This window comes from Megalops cyprinoides, chromosome 2 (assembly GCF_013368585.1).
Source record: "Megalops cyprinoides isolate fMegCyp1 chromosome 2, fMegCyp1.pri, whole genome shotgun sequence".
NCBI classification, from domain to species: domain Eukaryota; kingdom Metazoa; phylum Chordata; class Actinopteri; order Elopiformes; family Megalopidae; genus Megalops; species Megalops cyprinoides.
Window position 1 is genome coordinate 33248825 of NC_050584.1, and position 23846 is coordinate 33272670.

General features: G+C 41.8%; 1 protein-coding gene across 2 annotated transcripts in view; it reads left to right on the forward strand.

Moving 5' to 3' along the window:
* Positions 1 to 23846, forward strand: part of rab6ba (RAB6B, member RAS oncogene family a) — a 63427-nt gene that overhangs the window by 10670 nt on the left and 28911 nt on the right. For both annotated transcript variants that reach the window (XM_036520849.1, XM_036520850.1), the window contains exon 2: positions 20425 to 20483. In XM_036520849.1, the coding sequence (XP_036376742.1) occupies positions 20425 to 20483 (59 nt within the window). The remainder of the gene's footprint in view (positions 1 to 20424; positions 20484 to 23846) is intronic.

Sequence of the window (23846 nt, forward strand, 5' to 3'; positions counted from 1 at the left end):
CTTTCATTTTTGTGCACAGAGGAACAGCTTTTTTTTACTGCAGCTTCCTTGCTCCTGCAACTCGACTCACATCTGGGGCTGCAGTGGTCTTCTGGAATGCAAAGCGGCAGGGATACAAGATATGAGGGATCAGTGGGATGGCGTAACCTCTGATGCAGTTCCCTAAGGAACAGGCAATTGCAAATCCAATAGGTTTCAGATATCCTGAGGTGTCAAGGGACCGCCAACCTTGAGCAGCAATCTTCTATTTATGCAATCTCAAGCAGCCATGTGAAAGTGTATGGTGGGGGACTGGCATTTCTAGTCAAAAGCAATGCAACTCTTTGACAGGAAAAGGCAGTCTTTAAGTCATTCGGTTTCTTAAGTAAGCTGGCCCTGAGCCAAATCTTCTCTCTTGTGTCTGTATTAAACCAGTCTGTTCCAAATGTATTGTTTGTTTTGATTGTGGAAAATGTATAATCTGTTAACTTGTAAAGTGTTTTATTAAAAGCGTTTGCAAAAAATTTAATATACTCGTGCTCAAGCTAATTATTATATATTTGGTTTGGGGGTCAGTATCCATTTGTACTCCCTTATTATAAATAAATGGAATTATTTATGAATGAATGGAACAGACTGTAAAGCCTCTTGATTCAGGTAAATACATCTGGCTGCTTCTGCAAATCCAGTGATGAAATTAGTGGAGTAATTTAAGCGTGCATTGAGTGTTGTCTGTGGAGGCTTCTGTGGCCCTTGCTTGGAGAATGAATCCCTGCTGAACGTGGCCCAGTTGCTCAGACAGCTGAACAGCTCCAAGTGCACGGAGTCCCTACTGTGGAGGAAGGCTGCCATTTTCTCAGCACGGAGCATGCCACTCCACTGGCTTCAGCTGGCTTCCTCAAGTATTTACTCCTCTCTCCACTTGTACTTTTCCAGCCTTGACTTAATCAAGATGTGAGGTAGGATCTAATTACTTTTGCATTTTTAGGATGCGTGGGGCACGGAAGATTGATACCGATGTGAGAGGTTTCTCTTCTGACACGGCATTCCCTCAAAAGTGCTGGTGGAAACATTGAACGTTGCGTCACAGCATTACAAAGGGGGGGCCACAGTCATGGGAATTACTTTACCCTGTTAACATAGTAGGATGGTAGGGCACAAAAAGGCTGTTGGGTTTACTTTAGGTCTCACTTCCATAGAGCACTATGTATATTTTCCCCATGGGCTGCATACTTTGTTGTTGAATGCCACTTATACTACATCCATTCCACTCCTCTTTCAAGGGGGAGCAAAGTCAGGGTGGAGATTGGATTGCCCTTTATTCTATAGGTATCACATATCACTTGAATTTATAATCCAATTAGAGTCCTTCTTCATTGCAGCAAGGTGTAGCATTTAGTGCTTCCAGCAAGGTGCTCAGTTGTGTGACAGTTTTATGTTCATTGTTTATGAGGCCAGACATTTTCCAAGGAAACCCAAACACAATACTCCAGTCTGACTGGCCCATCATTTTCACCTGCTAAAAATTACTTATGGATGCAACAGCAGTTCATTTGTGTTGAGGAAGAATTTTGGTCTCCGTTTTGGAACACAGTTTTGCCCCCTTCTCTTCGTCTGCACTGTGCTATGCAGAGCCTGTATGATAAAGTGAGTGAAATGGTCCCCATGTCAGCTGAGCTTTCCCTCCTCCACAGTGTGTCTACAGGACACTCCTCTGACTCTTCCTCCGTTAAGACTGGGCTCAGATGACACCAGGTTTGTTTAACCTGGGTTACATGATTGACATGTTTGGCCTGTTGTTGACAGAATGGCATCATAAGGTACCTAATAGAGGGCCATAGTCTCAGAGGATTTCTTTATGCAAGCACCCTGTTGATTTTTGCTCACTTAATCAATATGTTATAATGGCAGATTCATGCTTATTAACATATGTTTCGATACTCAATGAGTACAGTGTTCATGCTATTAAACAGCTACAGCTGCAAGACTGAAATGCACAGGAAATGATTCAGTTGCACCACAAAAAAGGATGTAGCTGCTAATCAAACCCATTATTCATTACTCTTTAGGGTTTTGAGCTTATTGTATATAAGGAAACACAATGGGGCTATTATATAGTAGGCCTGGTTAAGTCATATCTAGTAATTAAGAGCAAAAAAATAAATAAATAAAGACAGCACAAACTGGTGCCTGATGGGCCTCTGTGCTAACATTTCTTGACCTCTTTTTTTGACAGCAGGCCTGGGCTCTGGGTTATTCTGACAAAATAGCACACCAGTTTAAACTAACTATGCTTCTAGTACAGTTGATGCTGTCTTACAAGTTACAACAAGACCCTTTAATTCAAACCAACGAGCTTTGTATGCTGTTACTAAAACATTTCAGTGGAACTGAGTCTTGGATTTAGGTTCTCATATTTTGCTTTGGGGAAACCAGTTTGCTGCTGTGTCGACCATATTTGTGGTACCTTTTGGCAGCCCACTGAGGCATTTATCAAGGCACAAAAATGTACCATGGCACACTGGTCCAGAAGCAGTGCTCTCCACCAATCAATAAAGAGATTTGGATTGGCAGAGGCTAACGAGCAGCTTGACCCTCGTGTTCCCACTGAGTGATGTTATCGACAGCACCCTGAAGCCAGTTACCAACAAATAATTACCTGTTGGAGACATTCATGATTTTGAGCCATTTCCTTCTTTTTCAGGGGACTGAGATGCCTTCTGCTCATTTCACAGTCATTAACAATTCTCACATAAGAATAAAGAGCTGAATCATATATCCAATTTCCTCCAACCTCCATTTTATAACCCTCTAAAATGATTGACTTGCAGTCTGGATGAACGTTGGGTTCCAATGTAAATTGAAATATATAATAACAGTAAAATCCCCCAGCTGAGAGTTTATACGGGGATAGCACTGCACCCTGTAAACTAATTACTCGTGTGGATACACTTTGAAGAGAGTATCTATATATGAAAATTATTACAGCTGTCCACATTGCTGTGGCCTGTGGCAATGCACTGAAGCCAAACCGCACAATGTTCATTTCCCCTCCCCGCAGACATACCCTCTCACCCCAGTCACAGAGGAAGTGATCCCCTGGACCCCCATTAATAACCGCTGTCCTCTGAGAGGGGGAGCGATAGATATTGCTGTGACACCTGGGTCACCTCAGTAGCCCCACACAGATGAAGGAAGACACAAAGGGGCTTTGGGACCGTGACAGCATATGCAGTGGCAGCGCGGTAAGGGGTCAGAATGGGGAGCAATAAAAGAGCTGCAGGTCTGGGTGACAGAGGGGGCTGATGAGGTCAGAGAGACAGAGGGACAGAGGCAGCCCTTTTTGGGAGGCTGGACTGAGTCCTGTGGCTCACAGACGGCTGTAATGGATACCACCGCAGCAAGCTGCAGTCACTCACTGCCAAAGCAGGAGGAGAAGGAGGGCTCCTTGGAGAAGACTTTCATATTATTCTTCTTGACAAGCTCTGGGCATGGCACTGCAGGAGTGACAGGACTACCATTGCTGTGCAAACTCCTCTCTGGAACCCTGCCAAATAATTGCAGTCCTGTTGTGTGTGCATCCTGTAATTCAGTTTGTGTCAAAACACAGGGATTCTGTCAGAAAATTGCTCTGTCATAGTTTTAAAACAAATGAATAAAGACGTGCAATTTTGGCCATTATGAATAAAACAACTTTTTGGATCAGGCTTGCTTGTCCTATGCAGAGCTCTCTGAGTGAATTGTTTTAGGAGTCAAATGTCCTTGGAGTTTATCCTTCTTTTTCTGCTTGCCATTGTGATCTCAATAATATAGTGTATCTCTGCTGTGGTTGTGCTGAGCAAAGCCATGTGCACATTTTTTATTTTTATTCCGATCCATTTTTAAATATTTCCCATGGTTAATTAAAATATTCTGCCAGCCAGTCTGTCTCCACTGAATTTTTCTGAATGAGCACAGGATCAATGCTTGTATTTGGCTTTAAATAATTGTTGCTCTCTTGTCTCTTTTAGACTGCAGTGTTGAGTCCTAGTTCATGGAAAATTTGAATAATTGAAATATTATAGGTCCTTGGTATAGGTCTCTATTATTATGACAGTTATTGTGCTTGTACATCTCTTCTATATCTACCAGGAATGTTCAGTTCAGAAGACAGTTCTCTTTGTGATGTGTTCTCATACCTTTAAATAATGAGAGGTTGAGAGGGATGTTCAGGCGTGTTTTGTTCTGATTTCCATTGTTCTTAGTCATGTTCTTAGTTTCTTCGGAGTGTTTTGAAGTGTCTGGTGATCTTATTTTTGTTTTAGCCATGAGGAAATTGGAAATGCAAAAAGTAGAGGAGTAAAAGAAATATAATCGTGATTATGGGTGATTGTCTGTCAGTAGACAGATCATAATCTGTACTGCACAGAACACAGAAAAAGTTGAGGCTGTGAGTGATGCAGTAGCAAAGGAATATCTTTGATATTTGAAATATATATGAAATATATTTCATATTTGGTGTTTGCACCAGATATGTCTTTATTTGTCAAATTAATGAAGAATGCAGATTCCTGATCCCTGCCCAGTTCGGCCTTTTGTTTTAAGAAAGTATGTGCTGTATGATGGGAGGAATAGAAGAGCTGATGAAAAGAAGGAATAGAAGAAATCTAACATACTGTCGTAGAAAACACCATTAGCGGGGATTCCTGCCTGATAAGTAAAAGCACATGTGATCTAAGAGAATGGAGTTTGCAGCAATCTCATATACCCTGTGCCACCTCTGCCAAGAACAATCACACTCTTACAATATTATGGATTATATACCAGAGGGGACTTGTTTTATTCTTTGCCATCTCAAAGCAGTCCCTTCCTTCCCCCCCATATAAACAGGGTCTAATTTAAACATTGCACTGTCAAACTGGCCTGTCTCAGGCTAGCTGGCCTCAATGGCAGACATATGGCTCCTGTCTTCTCTCAAGGCAGTCACAATTGCAGTGGGAGTAATATGTTTTTAATATGTCTCCTGTGTGTGTGTGTGTCCATTTGTGTGTGAGAAATTGTATTTCTCTCCTGCTTTTATTGGAAGAAGTGAAATGCTTCATTAGGCTGCAACAGACCAGAAACAATGGCTGTGGAGAGGTTTTCAATTCCAATATGGTGGTACGGGAACAGAAGTGGACCCATTCTCTTGACTTTTAGATCCTTTTTTGTAGCAGTGTTGGCAAGCAGTGGTGCAGTAATGCACCAGTAACTATTTATTCTGTCTGCTTGGCTTGAGCATGTTGTACTGAGTTCCAGTGGATTCCTTGCATTTTCCTTCATTATCTTCAGATACAATCACTTAATCAATATAGGATAATCTTTACAACCAGGGGTATAGAGTTTCCATACTGGAAATGAGTGATGTTTCTGCTTGATGAGACTATGATTGCTAGGACTCCTCCAGTCCAGCTGGAGTCTATCAGCACACAATGCAATTGTTGCTGCCTTAATTGGAAGCGTATGCTGTATTTCGTGTATGGCTGAACACTAGCTTCCAGGCTTCCATCCCCTCGGCTGCATATGGACAAGCCTCCATCCCCTCGGCTGCATATGGACAGACCCCTGTCATGTTCCTCTGAGAACCAGTGGGAGCCTCTATCAATCCAGAACATCAGGCCCCCACCGTTGGTGAGTGTCCGCTCCACGCAGGTGCTTACCAACCTTTAATGCAGAGCATGTGGGTGGAACTGGGTCCATTCATACGGGTGGAAATCTGAGGGTTGTAAATGAAAATTGAGGGCTTTAAAAGAACCAGGTGAAAATTAGCAAAGCAGAGTAGGTCTAAACACCAGTACTGCCGAGACCAACTCTGGAGTAGGGTCACTCACTGATTTTAGGAGGAAGACAGTCATGTACCTGCTTGCTAGAACTAAGCAAATTGTCTTCTCTATTAAATTGTGCTAAAAAGAAAAACTGACCTCTCACAGCTGTAAAGATTGACAGAAATCTGTCAATCACTTGCCAGTAAATATCTAATATTGTTTTTCTGCAAGCAAAGGTCAAACAGAGATGATATCCTAATGTCTTCTTAGAAAATAAGCCTCCCCTCTTCTAACCTTTATTAATTGATTTCTAAAAAAGAGACTTACATCCTGTACTAGATTGTGTACTGAAAGTCATTTCGTCCTGCTCGGAAGGGGATTAGCTGAATCATCCTTGACGTTGTTATGAAAGAACTGTGTCAAAAAGGGAGAACAAAGGAATGGCTAATGTCACAGGAAAGAGGGAAGGATTTTTTGCATTGTAGGAAGAAAAAAGCCTGATGCTGATTTCCAGGCCTTATGGTTCTGTGTTTTTTTTTTTTTACCTGCACTGCTTTAGAAAAATGTTGGTTGGTCAGGCCTTGAAACCCTGAAGTGATGTTTAACGTTTACCAGCGAACATTAAGTGCTGCATCTGTCTTTGTATGGCTATTTAACACCTGGCTCACATGAGCCTTGTGAAGATTTATATTGACTGTTCCTCTCCATCTAGCATGAGCCACATGTGAATCTCTAATGAATTAAGTGGAAGCTTGGCAAGGCAGCCTTTTTCACTCTTAATTCAAAATTAAAACTGTTTTGGGAAAATTACATTGTCATCTCATTTCTTGCTCCCAGACAATTGCCGTGGTATCATGCACTAGGTGTGCTCAATTTATCTTTCCTTCAGTGGTCCTGATGTGTTCAGGCAATAAAGCCATGAAATTTGTCCTCATTCGACAGAGAAAATGGACGCGGCAGATGGAAGAGGAATGTGCAACACTGCACCATGGGAAACACTCAGTGCTTGCCTGTCAAACATCAGCTGGTTTTACAGTCTGAATAAATGTTCCAACATCCTAACTGGCTATTTGGTAGATTTTGTGGCTTTTGTGCCTTGAAGCTACATTTGGGGCAAGAGGTGTTAAAGTATTAGAAGTGCTGGGGACAATAAGTGTTACCTAGAGCCACTTACAAAAGTGTGTACTAGAAGGTTAGTGCATACAAGAAGGTCATTATTGTTTTTGCTACAGTGTTAGTGGCATTCATATTCTGCCCACGTTGTAAATAACCTCAATATCAGTGATAAATTCAGAAGATCAGGCTATAAAAGATTATAGAACAACATGAAGCAGAAAAATGAAAAACAGGCATGTTCGGCCTAGTCTGTCATTCACTTATTGTCACTTAATTATCAAACAATGATTTGATGAGATGACTGTGGTATTGTAAAATACAAGAGGCATCCCTGAGAGAGTAGAGACAGCCATACAAAAAGTAGGCAAAAAATGCAGGGGGCTGCTTTGAATGCTCCCGTTTTGTCAGGGCTTATTTTGCATGCACCACTGGATTATGAAGATCATGCCAAAATGGGTGCATCATAAAACAGCAGCAATCAGACTCTTGACATCTGCAGTTGTTTGAAATTAATTAAGCTACCTGCATGGAGTGCTCCATAGGGGGTGTATTTCAGGGTCTCCTGTTTTTGATCTTCTCTTGGTTTTGTTTGGTCTTTGGGGTAATCGTTTGAATTCTTCTTGGTTCCTAGTAGCTTAAAAGCAGAAAATGCTTCAGATGAGCAAATGTGCAAATTGTGTCATCTGTGCTGGAGTACCATGAAACTGCCTAGAGCCCTAGTGCACTGTCTCTATGGGGAAATAGTTTTGGTCTTTCCTCATCTCTTACTTGTTGAATCTTTGTTTGGCAATGTCAACAAAGCAGAAGTACAAATCCTTCACAGATTCCATTCACAATAACCAAAAGTCCAAGGGAAATGATTAGAACAGAACATTTCTGATTATTGTTTGCTTGTTACAGTTTGGTGAAAGGTATATGACCATTTCAGTATCGGGTCCACATTATTAAACATTTAATGTTGTTTGTTGGCATTTTGTGGTTTGCTTTGGTGTCTTTCTGTCTGATCTGCATGGGAGATTAATTCTGTAATTCACAGTGAAGTACCTGGTTCCCTGTCCATCTGCTGAGTGACATTTTCCAGTCCATCCACTGCACGGGCTGCCATTTTACATTGCAGACTCTCAGGGTTTACGGCCCTGTGGACCTCTTCTCCAGGAACAGGAATTCGTTGTGAATCTCCACTTTTCTTTTTTTTGTCTCATGCATTTTTCATGGCTTGTGTTCTTTCCGGTATGGCACTCATGTCCCTGTATCATGCGAAGGCAGGGTGAAGTGTCTGCTCTTTTTATTTTTAGCTCTGGGCTCGGCGCTGGGCCCTGATTGGCTACACGACTTTTGGGGGGTGTCGCATGACGTTTGACCCCCTGAGATCTGCCACATTTTTCCTTGGCAGTCAGCTTCAGGGGAACAAGTGCATTTGGAAATGACACAAAGTAAACTGTAACACAAGGCACATCTAAGCTCCCAGTGCGAGCAATGGTCCAGCCACATCTCTCCATAGGCACTCTGGATGTCTTGTGTTCTATGAATGGGTTTGGAATCGCTGCTGGATTCATGGCTATCTGTATTTATGGAATGACAGCAGTTTTGTTAAAATCATTATAATCATTTCTGTGCTTAGTATTAAAGCTAAGGAAAATTTTCTGTCAAGAAACTCAAAAACAGATGCTTGTTTATCTAGACTCTATCAATTTGGCAAACTCCATCAAGCTATGTTGCTAAAAATATAGATTGGTGGTGCCATCTGAATATCTTTCTCATTATAATGAAACTCTGAGCAAGCACTTATTAGCCTTTCTAAAACTCAAGTAACCCTGTTTTAATTTGTGTAACTTACAATCAGTCTATGAACATAATTCATGCATTTGTGCATGACTCCCAGAATTCCCTGGTTTGCCATTTGCTGATTAATGGCAGTGATGGAAGTGATTAATGTGGAGTTTATGATAAAGCCAGTGTTTGCTCATGGGAGCAATGACTGCAGTAAGCTTCCATCTCTACAACATTTAACATATGTTATAAAATATGTTTAAAAGCTAGAAGAGTGGCATGACTGTGGATCAGTCCCTGCAGTGCTACATTTGTTACAAGTTTCATTGTAAGATCGGATTTCAGGATTGTAGTTTGTAGCTGAAAGCTGGAACTCCAGTGTAGTTCTGTCAGGTAATTCAAGTAGATCAGCTCTGAAAGATGAATGGCTGAGAAAGCAAAATCAGTTCATACCAGCCCTTGACTTTGAGAATTATGGCCTCATCACCCATATTTGCACTGAGGATCTTAAATGTAGGACATAAGCTTTATCTACAAAAATCACCCTTTGTGCTAAATTACTCAACGCTGTGACAAAGGGAGACATCTACCTGTGGAGGAGACTGTGCAGGACTGTAAAGCATTGTGAAAAGATGTGCTTTATAAATCTGCATGTCCTACAATGGAGCTCGAGCTCGAGAGAGGGAGAGATGAGTCTACCGGAAGGATCTTTAATTATGATGAGCTGAAGGGCACAGATTCAGATGACAGCTTGATGGAATTAATTGCATTTACTGAACACTACTGAAAGAGGACTTGATTGAGATGATGGAAATATTAAAAAGTAAATAATGTGAACAACAGAAGTCACTTGAAAGTTAATTTTCCTAGGCGAATGCAGTGACAGAAATGAAAATCAGGACTAGATGAAGGAGAACAGAAGGGAACACTTTCTCATGTGGCTCATGCTTAATGAATGGAGGAGGAGCTCCAAGCTCCAAGCCACAGGAGCTGTTTGTAAGCTGCACTTTGATTAGTTATAGGAAGGCTCCATGGCTTGGGGAGCCAGTCGTGTGTGCTCTGTCAGAAGTTGGGTATTTACCAACGCAATTCAAGTGCCTCTTCAAAAGCACACAGCAGCAGTGCCCCCACCAGGATTTCAACTCTTGACCTTCACCCTTAACCTGTAACCCTGGTAGCAATTCAAGTGTCCAAACGGCCATGAAATCCTATTTTGGTTTGTATAGTGAGTAATCATTTTTCAGCATATCTCATGGCTTCTCGTTTCCACCCATCTCCTCTGTATGCATTGCCCATGCTAATCTCTTTTTCAGTTATTCCTCACTGAACCCCATGGATCGAGGGAGGTGAAGGTGCACATGTGCTGCTTTTCTGGGTGGCAGATGTTCCTCTCTTTTTTAATTGACCCTCATGATGATAACCCCTACTGAAGTATCTTTAAACAGCCCAGAAAGGCATAGACTTTAATTAATGGAGCTCCTTTTAATTGGGCACCCAATAGATGTAGACCTTCCTCTCCGTTCCATTGATTATTAAGATGTCTATGACTACATCATTCATTGGATGTCTGTGACCTCATTGGTAGTATTTGTTTTATATGCAGAGTACAAAGCCAGGGTCCTTTAAAGAGTGTTATGGAAGTTAAATGGACGTTTTCAGATTTCCCTTTGTGTTGAGTTTACTGTACATCTTAAAGGCCTTTTTTTAATTCAGTCACTCACCTTCTTGAATATGACTAGTGTCAAATGTACAGAAATGTGACCTTGATTGATTTGCACACTGTCTCGTAGATTTATATATATTACCACTTTCCCACAAAAGTATGGAAAGAATTTTGAAATCAAAATAGCCCTTTTCCAATCTGGTATTTCTTAAAGAGATGGTAAAAAGGGTAAGTCCATGGATTGAAACAATGATTTATTCTCATGTGATTGCTTCTGAAAGTAAATTAATTGCTGATTTCCAGGTTTGTTATTACCTTCGCCAAGCTGCCTGTTACCATGAAGTATGATTAACCGGACCTTCAGTACCAACAAATCATAACAAACAATGCCCCTTCCTGTGAGGACAAAGACAGGCCCTAATTAAGGCAGAGCCAAGGCAGACTCATTAGCATGTAAATATTGCCTTCCTCCTTTTATACTGTCAGCAGAGCAGGGCTGTGGAAAAGGGTGGCTTTTTTCTCTACACAGTCAACAAGGTATTGAAGATACCTCCTTCACATCCTCTGAATGACTTTCCAGTTTGAACACTTTAGCTGATGCAATTTGGCAGTGAAGGAATTGAGTGCTTTTGTGAGTATATTCATTGGACTAATCTCAGGCAGCTAGTCTAAGTGCAGTTGAAAATCTGATTGTGGTTTAGGAAAGACTAGAAGACTAGCCTAAAAAGCACAGACTGTGTTGAAAACTGAAACGATGTATCCCTCTGGGAAGGCATTTTTTGCATCCTCCATTTTGAGTCCTGAACTGAAGGTCACATAGTATGCGTCATTTTGAAATATCATTGGTGAAGCAAATTTGAAGGATACAGTGGCCTTCTTGACGTATGCAGGAAGCTGGTTATTGTCATTCTTCTTTGGTAATATGACAAGACATGAAACTCAGCTCATTTTTGATTTATGTACTTATATGAATAATTTGCCCAATAGCTATTGACTACGCTGATATAATTCTGTCTTTTATGTATTTTGTTCTTTGGGTTAAGTTGGTTTATGATAATTTATGCATTACAAATGAGATTAAGCTAGGTATTCCATACAGCTAGGTAGCTTGGTGATAAGATAGCTAAATAAATTTGCTAATTTAGCCAGCTAGCTTGTTAACATTTAAATACTTAGAATCTGGCTTGTTGTAAATTTGCTGCTAGCCGTTCTGCACAAAATGGTCATGCACTCATGCTGACTGATGACACTGACCTGACTTTAAGCGCATGCCTTTTGAGACTGTTTCCCAGTTAGGATTGCACAGTAGAATGCTGCCCAGGAATAATGTATAACATCGGTCAGCATGCCTTCATTTGGGACACAGCTGTAGCTGTAGTCTCTGGGAAATTATGATAGCTGTTGCCAATGAAGTGTGAGTACACTGTCAGCAGCTTTGAGGTAGCCGATGGAGCCCTACCCCTGGCCACTGTTTAGCTGCGAAAGGAAACACGTCCACTCTGGTCATGTGGTCTTTCTCCATCCCGACTTCTTCTCTATTTCATTCTTTGAGGCTGAGCAGAGTGCACACACCTATACACATTAATTAGAGATTAATGGCAATCAATAGGTGCCAAGCCCTGTAGAAAAAAGACTGTATTGATCAGCCCAAATGTCAAGATGAAACACTTTTCCAGCGCGTGCCTGAGGGTGGAAGGGAGTAGGGGGGTGATTGGGGGTTGTTGGGAGGTGGTGTCTGTCTCTCAGAGTGAGAACATGCTGATTGCTGCTAGGAGGCTTGCTCATTGTGTGCTTGTTTTTGGGATTCTGAGTGTGCAGTAGGATTGAGCTGTTTTCCTTCAGCCAGGGATTTGTGACTGAATTACTGTGTATGATGTTGAATGCATCATTTTTGAAGATGCTAATTATGATCACAGTAACCTATCAGTATTGAATAAGGATTTAATTAGGACTTAGTGGTAATTTAATTTTTGTTATAGGGAAGGAATTACCATCACATTCAGGTGAAAAGTACATTAAGAGCCCTAGAAGTACTGTGCTTTTTTCCTTATAACATGGTTTCCCCTCAAAGGATTGTGTAACTCAATATATGTACACACACACACACACACACACACACAAAATCATCACTGGCACTTCACGGTATGATCGCTTACAAGTTCCACATTTCCTTGAGATCATACCTCAAATGTCCAAAATATTTGATTAGGTTATGAATAGCTGACTTCAAAAGGCTCAGGGTTTGAGATGAAGGATCATTTACTGTCAGCCATAATGTGTGTAATCATGGATGTATTGCACAGATATCCTGTAGTTCCTCTACTCTGGAAATAAACATATGCTATGCCCAAAGCATCTTGAGAAAGCACAGAGCTTTGCAATTTGTGATAGTTAATTGCAATCAGTATAAAATGTCAGTGCTTTGCTGTTTATGCGCCCCCTGCTTAGCTGGGCCGGTTGACTGTGACAAGGCGTTTGTAGAGTGTTAGACAACTTTAGATTTATTGCTGCAACAGGAATGACTCTGCATTTGGCATTATGCTCTGTGTCAACCCGCAAGACAAGAGTCTGAGAGAAATGCAAGCAACACAACAACAGGCTGCTTAAGGAGTTAAGCACATCATGGTGAAACCTTACTTTATGCGAACACACAGATTCTTCGTGAAATGAAGTGGATCAGGAGCGACAGAAGAAAAAAGACAGTTTGAATGGCTGTCTGTGCTAGATGACAATGAAAACGTCTGCCAATATCACCATCTCTGACAAAAAAACATCTCTGTTATGATTTTGGTAAATGCTGTTGCTTTGTCATTAGATTAATTTGATTACAATGTTCACCTATTGAAAATTACACCTGAAATTAAATCACTGTGCTACAATAATTGAGGTGAGCTTTGGTTAAAATTAAACTCCCTCTCTTGGTGTGCGTTTGCCAATAGGAAATTTTCTCAACTCTGTAATCAAATGTGTACCTTTTAATTAATTTGTGTCCTCTGCAAATTTGTTGTGCAGTATCAGATGCCTGCTCACTGAGGCTTCTCACAGTGATGATCCAATTAACGGAAATGAGGGTAGTTAGAAATGAGGTCTTTGGAGAAGGTCTTATGACATCATTTCCATTTCCCTGTCATATAACTGTTCAGATTAAATTAAGCGTGGTATTTAACCTGAAACCTGATTTAAACACTCTGCTGATTTGTATAGCATCAGGGATATAGGTTTTTCAAGCCTCTGAGCACTGTCTGCAGTTTAGGTGAAATACTAAAAGGAAAGTAACCTGGATGTTCTCTCTCTATGAGCTGCAGGTATGAGGGCATAGTTGTGTCATTTGTCACCTGCGAGGGACATTGATTTTAGCATCTGTGCTCCCTTCGGGAAATTGGTTGCTCCAATGCAGGTCATCCTCCTGGATGTCATCTGACACCTTTTCTCTGAGGCAGTGGTTGTCCCTGTAGCGTAATTGAATTTGGGTCTAATGGTCTCTCACATACTGCAGAGGGGAGACAAAAACACCCCTCCATCTTTATCATTCTTCATCATCACCATTACTGAGACTTACACATATGACCTGCTGTGTAGTGGACTTTCCCGCTCATCGATGTGGCCATTTTTTTGATAGAGAACCAAACAGCGGTCCTGAGGCCCTACTATTAGAACATTCTGTCCAACAAGTGACGAGGAAATGGAGGGGACACACTGGGAACAGGCTGGTTGCTGCAGTGAAAGAGCACTTTCACTGCAGCACTTTTGGGGGGGGGGGGGGAACAGGCCCTTCACTGGATGCCTTAGTAATGCGTTTAGAGGCTAAGTCGTGGTGCTGGCCGTGCATGCGTACGGAGCGGCAAGCTAGCAGGAGCTCTGTGGAGCCGCATGAGTCAGTGAGAAATCCTGCCAGTTGAAAGTGCTCCATCACACTGTCCTCTGCCATCCATTTGATCAAAGTCCCCTCCTTGTGCTGTTAACATGCTCGACTGAAGAGGCTCTCAGACTAATGGTGCTCTAGTTGTCCACATCACTGTTTATGCCATTTTTTTCCCTTCTAAATAGGATTCAGAGGAAGTGGGTGACACAGGTGGGGGATAGCTAGGCTAACGGAAAGACAATATTCATTGCTCGAGACCAAGAAGAGAAGAATTGCCTCCATATAGCTGTCTCCCTGGTTACATCCATCTAAGACTTTCCCTCCCTATAGTTTTAATTTACTTCCCATGATTGTTTTCTGCTTGTTATGATGTTTCCCTGCTCTGATAATGTGAGGTGATAAATAAAGCAAAGAAATAAAGGCTTAAAAATAAGAACATCACATCTGACCTGCATCCTTTGCTGGTCCTATGCGACGTGTTGACCGTTGTGGTCACATGACACTTCAGACGTTTTTGTCCAGTTGCCTCGAGGCCTTCATGAATGGATAGTTTTTCATACAAAAATCAATGCAAGTGAAAATATTCTCCAGATCTGGCTTTCATATAGTCTCTGGATGTTTATCTAAATTGATCTAATTCTGTTTATCTGAAGGCCATTAACTACACATTGATTAGGTTACCTAATTACTGTGAGAGGGTGGTGAGTTAAATAAGGAAGGTCAGGAGAGGAGGATAACATAACCATGAATGAGATATTCTTTCATTATTGATGATGTGAAGATCCAGATATTTATTCATAATTTTAATGCTTATTCAGACAAACTAAAAATGTTAAGTGAGATTATGGCAAGTGTATTTACTTGATAGGACTGCCAATGAGATCCTGTCACCCAAAAATGGTTGGGTAATGAGGACAGAACTGAAGGAAATGATGCTGCCTTATAAATGCTCTGTGTTTAGGCTCTTGTTATTAGTAGTTCTGTTTATCTTTCAGAGGAATGTAAAACTGTAAATCTGTAAAACTCTTGGGTTTGTTCTTCATGGCAAGATTGTGAAATCACTTTTTTATAATGTGTTGTATCAAAAAGAGTTTGTCAAGTCACATTCATATTGTAACAAAGACTCATATGTACTCAAATAGGTTTCTTTGAAAGAATTACACTGTAAAACATTTTATACCAGGCAGAAACTGGGTAATAATGGGCTGTACAGCTGTGGTACAGATGCCTTGAGACTCATTGACATCTGCAGCAATGCTGTAGTTGGGATAGACATTTTTTGTTATGGTTTTTTTATATCACCTCAATTTTAATAAAAACATTACTACAGAGCAGCTTGTCTGTTAGGGGCACTGTGGGGATTGTGGGCTTCTGTGAGAGCAGGTGAGTTTGTGTTCTTGAGAAGAATGATCGGTATGGGAAGACCAGAACTGGTTGCATCGTAGACACATTTGTACACATCATAGACACGTTTGTACCATCTCCTCCAGTACATCGAGGACAGGACCATTTCTCTTCCCTGAGAACTTTCTTTTGCAGTATTTAATTATTGGTTCAGGATCTTTGACCTTTCACCTGTCAACTGCTGTAGGTTTTGTGAATTCTAACATGCTGGTGTGACATATAGAGAAGTGCGCATGGCAGGCATGGCCTCAGGTGATCAGCAACTGATGAGAGTTGAGTAATCACAGCAGAACAATTTATAGTGCTTGCAGTTACAGATAATACACACCAGGAACCAAAACACTAATTCAGGGCACTCCCCATCGCTGGCATCAGCATACCAAGACATTTTAGACAATGCTATGCTTCCAACTTTGTGGCAACAGTTTGGGGAAGGCCCTTTTCTATTCCAACATGACTGTGCACGGACTATAAAGACATGGTTTGATGAGTTCGGTGTGGAAGAACTTGCTTGGCCTGCACCGTGCCCTGACCTCAACCCCATCAAACACCTTTGGGATGAACTGGAATGGAGATTGCGAGCCACGACTTGTTGTCCAACATCAGTGCCTGACCTCATAAATGACAGACAAAATGAATGGGCACAAATTCGCACAGAAACACTCTAAAATCTTGTGGAAAGCCTTCCAAGAAGAGTGGAAGCTGTTATAGCTTAGGGGGGGGGGACCAACTCCATATTAAATTATATGTATTTGAATACAATGTCATTACAGTCCCTGTTGGTGTAATGGTTAGGCATCCGAATACTTTTGTCCATGTAGTGTATTTTCAGCTGACACTGCATACCCATGGTGTGAGGCTTTTGTTGCTTCCAAAGATGTGAACTAAGTGGGCCTCTCAGAGATTCGGCTTAGTGTCAGACCTGTATCAGTGATGAATGGGAGGGGTGTGATTTGAGACAGCCTTTTCTTCTCTTAAATGTCAGCCTCCCAGGGGCTTGGGGCAATAGACCTAGTCTGAATGGATGCAAGTTTACATGAAGCGCATAGTCCCCGGCAAAGCTAGAGGCTGCTGACAGAACGAAGGGAAAAACATACCAATTAGCTGTTTGCTTTTTTATCACTTGTGGGAGATGGCTGTCTGCCCCTGTCTGTGAGCTGAAGTCTCCTCTGTTTCAGGGCCTCTTTGGAGCAACAGCATTAGATATGCTCTGCTGTTGCTCGTAGTGGTGCACCGATACCAATTTTTTAAGACCAATATGAGTACCAAGTATTTAGTTTTAGAGTATTGTCACGCCCTCCCTGAGCAGGGATATTGCAAGCCTATCAGTATTGGCGGTCTACCTTCCTACAGATACACCAGGCAATACGTTGTCTTAAGGGGTTATCAAAACTATCCCCAGAACCTCTCAGGGCGTTGTGCAGCTAGTACACATCCGGCTTGCTTAAATACAATAGAAAGAAATGAAAAATTGACGTTTCCTAGAATTTCGGGACACGGACGCCAAAGCTTCACACATTCCGTGGCCAGCCCGCACCTGTCGCCCCGCGACGGACAGCCCGGCCTTGGCGTAGCGAAGAGAGTGGTGTTCGCTGGCTCTCTTACGTTTGTGTCATTCAGTTTAGTTTCTAAAAGGTCCCCGTTAACTTCAGCTGTGCTATACTTGTTGGTACACTTCGGTTGGTCGCCTTCCCAGGACTTAACACAAAGGAAAAGAAACAGCGCAAAGACAACGTCGCGGTAGAGTGGTCGGTCACAAACTGCAGTAGGGTACTCAGTTTTCCCGTGGGAGACCTGCTTCAGCAGTCCGCATGGATCCACAGCGGCAGCCACCCCGGTGCACGCGCAACCCCACCTCATTCAACGTACCGCCCCCGGGTCACAGGGTCAAACCATTCTCATTAATTAAACAAACGCCAACCCTCCTTTCATATTGTACTTCAATATTGTACAAATTGAAGTATTTTAGGGACCAACTAATACTAACAATGAAATTTACTGAAATAAATTAACAAAACGTTTATCGAAAATAACAGGCTCATCTGGGGACTAATAAGATCTCCTGGCACTCTTAAGGGTCATTTGAGATCTCAAAGGAAATGGCCTGTCCGTAACAGTATCGGCCGATACCCGAGTACAGATATGAGTACTTATTTGGGGAGGGATGAAAGAAGCATTATAGTTACTCAAAGAAAATGTTTATTATTCGAAACGGAAATGTTTAAGTGCCTCTTCTACAAAGCCAGTAGCCAGCTACAAACAGTCTGGCAACAAACAGCTTATCTAGCTTGGCTGAGTAAACATAAATGTAAGAGGAAGGTTTTTCTTAATGAAGAGAAGCATTTCTGCTCTTTCACACGTAAGTCGGTTTCTTCTCTCGTTAACAACTTCAGAAGCTGGACTGAAGACACTAGTGCATGGCGCTGATAGAAATTTCTGAGCTGTAGAAGCCAAAGGAGGGAATCGGACTAAGTTGCTTCTCCAGTACTCTAGGGCATTATCTGATCTTGCGATAGCCAGCTCTTTGAGGTAGGTCTGCACATGTATTACTGCACTTGTGACCACTGCCTCCATGCGTGGTGACTGCTCCTCTAGAATTTCATCAAAAACCGCCAAGAGATTGGTCTTCTGCGTCTCCGTATTAACAGCAGTGCGTGCTCTTTTCTGCGCTGGCTCATTCGACATAGCTGACATGAGTTTGAGTGCAATACTAGGGCTCTGCTGTTAGTTTCGCGGCACGTTTACAGGCTACGTCATTATACGTCAGTGTACCTGTAATTGGAAACATTAAATTATGATGCCGATACCAAGTACGAGTGTTTATCATGCTGTATCGGCCCAATACGAGTACCAACGAGTAGTATCGATGCATCTCTAATTGCTTTTACTTTCCTCTGCTCTCTCTCTCTGTCTCTTTCTCACTCATTCTCTCTAAAACTAATTATAATTAGGTTACTATGCAGTGAAAGGACAGCAGAAGAGCTAATCAGCAGCTCTGTGTGGCACAGAGGAACTAGTTTGTATTCTGTCGTCAGGGCAGCTCAAGCATTCAGTCCACCTCCTGCTGCTGTGCAGCTCCCACGGCACATTTGTCACCTCAGTGTCAAAGGACAGAACCTGGGGCATTACCGCAGAGGCTATGTGTTTCTTTTCTCCACTTGAAATAACACCGTGAAAGAAAGTTGGAACAAGAAACTCAGCTCTGGCAGGTGAACTCTGAATTTCTGTATAGCTAGCTCACTGACCCTGTATATCCAGTCACACAGGCCCTTAGCACCTAGCTTCAGGCATTGACCTATTTAATAGCATTGCAGATCAGAGAGAAATATTTGACTGAGGAGGGTTATTTTTGGAAGCTCACTTCCAAAGTATTGAAACAGGTCTGTTTTTTGGCAGTGAAATGAGTGTGCTTCCTAGGTGCTGCATGGATGATAGTGAAAGAAAGCAGGTCATTCGGACCTAGTTAGCCTGCTGCTGTCCTCTTATCTACACATCTACAGCAAGCCGTCATGACTACACCAGCAGACAAAATTTGAAAATAAATCTCTGGCATATGACATCGACCACTGAAATATTTACAGCTGTACTTACCAGCATGCTCTGTCATCTCCCCAAGTATGCATTATTACCATAAGAATTAAATTATATTAAATACCATAAGAATTCTTCCTTTTAAAGACAAATAACATTTAACATGTATTATCTCCTGAGCTACTGTACAGTAGTTACATGGATAGAGGCAGGGTTGCAGACACCTACTGTATTCAGTAGTGGTGAGCCAGCATGATGGAGTTTACCACCATATTGTGTCCTCCATCTGGGTGGGGATGTTATTAACGTAATTACAGGTACCTGATGCACACCCCTTTTCATTCTAAGTGACTGACCCACAGCAAGAAACAGTTAAACATATACAGTATTTTCCCCTAGGCCCTCTATACAGAATGCCATCTCCAAGCAGATCAACTATTCTCTTAGCAACCCAACTCACAGGATCAATATCTGAAAGTGATTTGTTTAGGGATGGAAAAAGGCTAAAATAAGAATTTTGCATTTACTCAAAATCTTTAAGAAGGTGTTCTGAGGCCTATTAATTTATATCTTTCTCACTGTAAAATATGATTGGACTCTTGCCTTTGGGGAAATTTGCATTTAAATGACTTTCAGCTGGTGGCTTCTCCACACAGCTACAGTGCTGTTATCATCACAGTCTCCTCACATAAACTGATCAGTGAAGATCTGCTTTTCCTCTGCTTACTTCTTGTCCCTGAAGTCTCTGCTTGTGTGTCTAATTTGCCCAATTGCACTTCCAGTGGCACTTGAGCAACGCTAATTTTGTACTGCTGAAAGGTGTCATGGGTAAAATTGTTTGGGGTACAGGAATCTTGAACAGAGATTGTAGACACTGGTTTTTGAGGGTAATGCCCTTTGTACTCCCCCAGACTCAGTACAGATGTCATCAGAAGGAACAAAGAATATGAAAATGATGTGCTCGATCTGATTTTTTAATCTCGCCTGTGTAGAAACATTAGAGCCAAAAGTAATAAAAACAAGTGTGAAATATGACTTGTGAATGAAATATGAACTCTTGATGTGTGGCAATTTGAGATTTGACTGATTTGTACCATGGATAATTTTCTGTCTTAATGTGTCTTCCTTGTATAATTTCTAACCATTTAGTTGTGTTCTCACAAGTCAAATTCCTCATTTTTACTTACTACATCCTTACCAGATCAATCCTGTTGATGCATTCTGGCATGTTATGTGGCACATCAGGTGCAGATTGCGGGGATCTCTCTCCATTTGACAGGGATGACCTTTAACCTTTCTTCTGTGTTCTCTTGCAGTTGGGAAGACGTCCTTGATAACAAGGTTCATGTATGACAGCTTTGACAATACGTATCAGGTAAGCATTATGTACCTCCACCAAGCTGTTGCTTTTTAATTTATGTGTGTATGACCCTCACTCTCATGATGAAACAACACCCTACTCTACAGCCACAAAACACTAATGATTAGTGCCATGTGCCACACTTTTTTTAAGGACATTAATTACTGTCAGAACATAATCTTGGACCATCCACACAGTTTTTGAACCCTCCTACATTTTAGAGATCTTACCCCTAGCTCTGCTTTAAAAGCAAAGCATCCTCTTAATCACGTTTTTACAAAAGAAACAACGCATCAATGCAAGCGGAACCAAATTTGTGCTCCTGGCTTGTTTTCATTCTGTTATAGATACATTTTGAGCTTCTGCCCTGTGTGGAGAGATGCTAGCACTCAAAGGTGCTTCACATTGTCATGCTCCTCTCTGAGCTGGCTGTTTGAGCTCTCTGCGTTGATCTCATAACTGCTCTTCCTCATGTTAATTAAGATCTTATGCCAGTAATGAGTCAGGAGAGCTCATTTCTTCTCATTGAGGGACCCAGACTCTCTTGTTGGCTGTATGTTCTCAGAGGAGTGAAGACTGAACTTTCCAGACTCCTCCTGAAGTAAGGCGAGATGGAGTTTGGCACGATGCCGTTGTATCCACTCCTGAACAAATGCACAAATCCTCAGGATCTTGCAGTAGCTTTGATATCAGCAGTGAGAAATGTCTTGGGAATGCAAAGCTTATGCAAAACAGAGATAATTTATTACTTAATTCATACCTGTTTTGCATATTGGAGGGGGAAAATAGTTTTTGGGTCAGATTTTGCTCCTCATCCTAATTGGAGAGCATGTATGTTAGTTGAAGTTCTCAGTGTGGTAGTGCACTCCTGCAGTTGGCTTTAGCTGACAGGGATGTTCAAAAAGACACCTTTGAAACGTAGATGGTGGCAGGTCTCTGAAGATTCTCTGGCTCTTGATCTGTCCTATACTGAGGGCCCCTCCCTCCAACCCCTCTTTGCATCCTTTGCCTCCTTACCTTCCTTTGCCCCCTTTGCCCTCAGCAGTTTCTGACTGTTGAATTTACTTTGGATCTCCATCTCTTTGAATAATGTGCACGCTGAAATTTCGAGCGGCAAGGAGAGACGGGTGACTGTTCAAAAGAGGAATAAAAAATGATTTGGCATTTTTAGTGAATTCTTATTCTTATGCTCCAGGTGTGATACCTTTAATCCATGTGTTTAGGTATAAGGACTTGGCGAGCTCATGTAAGTGCTAATAAGGTGTGTTGCTAATAGGCCTATGTTGGATTGAGATGCTTTGTGTCTAATTGATTTATGCACAAATCTGACAATTGTCAGTGATGATATTTATGAAATTTTGAATTACATGTCAAGATTTCATGGCTTTTGAAAGCCAATAGAGCACAGGGGGATCTTACAACTCTTGTACTGTTATGGAATTTCAGTGAAGCTTTGTGAAGATTTTAAAGAGCGCAACATTTTCTGGAGATGCTGCATTTTGAAGGCACTGTTCTGCAATCCGCACAAGATCTGAATGAAGACAGAGTGGACACTTTGCTTATCTTAAATGAAGTGCTCAAGATAAATTTACATGGTTGCCATTCAAAAGCTGTGGGAATATGCTCAAAAAATGGAGTTCTTGTTCTGAAATCTGTCTGACAACTTGTAAAAGAAATAGCTGGCCTCTTGTCTTAAGAGTAGTGCACCGTAGTAATCAGAGATGTGATGAAGAGAGACTCCTCTCTTCTCCCGCTATTTTCTTTGCCATTTGATCTGTATTAGAGCCTGTCTTATCTGCTCCGAAGCCACACCCTCACCAGCACTGTGTAAGAAAACACTGAACTTCAAGTCCATGCAGAGGAAACTCCTCTGAAATCATCAGGGGAGAGATTCAATGCACCTTAATTTAAGCATGCACATTAACACTGATAAATTCACACTGCTGTCAGAGGAATAAGTCAACTGACTTGGGAAAGTGGAGGAGAGAGTCACATGCTTCCAAGCGTGTGTCTTCAGATGCTCTCTAACGGCGAGGGCCAGCAGGGCTGAGAGCACTCTCCAGCCCTCATTCGATCAACTTGGCTTCACACGCGCAGCTCCAGACAAAAAAGCATTTACATGTTTATTAATCACTCGGACAGTGTCTGGCACACACTGTGTAAGAACAGCTTGGAAGAATGCAAATATGGGCTGCTAATTGGAAACGAGGCAATTAATTTCCCCCATCCCGCCCCTTCACCCCCAGACTGAGGACAAAGTCTTCATTCATTCCCCGTTGTAGGAAGATTTGTGTCTCTTCGAGGTGTCTAATCGCTTATTTTATCTTTGCACTGAGGGGTGCACTTTGTTGCCACGGATTAAAGTAGCGTTGTACATATGGAGGGAGTCCACCTTCCCCAGTGGCCCACAAATTTAATGTAGCTTCTTCCCAGTGGCTGCCTCGGTGACAGGTAGTGCTGTAACTGATTGCAGGGGCCCTTTTCGGCTGGACTCCTCCGACAGCCGACCATTAATTAAAGGCTGTACACAGCCAGTCAGCACTGTTTGGGCTGAATGGTTAACAAGCAATCTCGCTGCCACCTCCACTCAGTCGAGAGACGCTCAGGACAGCTGAAGATTTGAACTTCTTTAATTGACGAGGGTCATGATCCTCTTCACATGTGTTGGCCAGTGGAGGCACAAATGAATGGTAGAAGGGGTGTCAGGAAATGTTTTCTCAATTTGCTTTCACACTTCCTGTTGATCAGGATCACACTGTCGTGCATTGTAAAATATGCAATCTGACAGTTTTTCTTAAAGCATTTATGTCCTATTAAATTAACAGCCTTAAAAGTGTTGAGATCTCATGAGGTAGACCTCAAGTTTCCCAGATGTCCCCAAATTATGTATCACTGAGCACCTAGAACACATGGGAATTTTAACAAATGGGGACAAATTACTTAACAATTGAGTAATTAAGGGTTTGGGTGAAACAAAAAGAATTACTTCCACAACTGGCTTCCTACTTCTAATGAAGTCTGTCTAATAAGATACATCAGGATTGCTGTTTCTCTGAAAATGTATTCCATGAGAAGTGCATATGTGGGGGAAATTGGCTATCAATAGTGCAGATAATTGTGTGGAGGATGGGAAGCCATTGACATAACTGCTCTTGTGAAACAGCTATGCCTCTGCCATGCCCCTCCCTCACATAGTCAGGGTCTGTCATTTTAGCAGAAGGAGGTGTGGTTTAAAATGTGCCTAAATGATCAAGCAATGTGTTTGAGCCTGCTTACTGGGCAGCAGTTTGCTGTAGTTTTGAAGAGCAGGATTTGTAAACCAAGGCTTGTTCAATTCCCTGGTGGGCCACTGCTGTTGTGCCTTGGGCAAGATTCTTA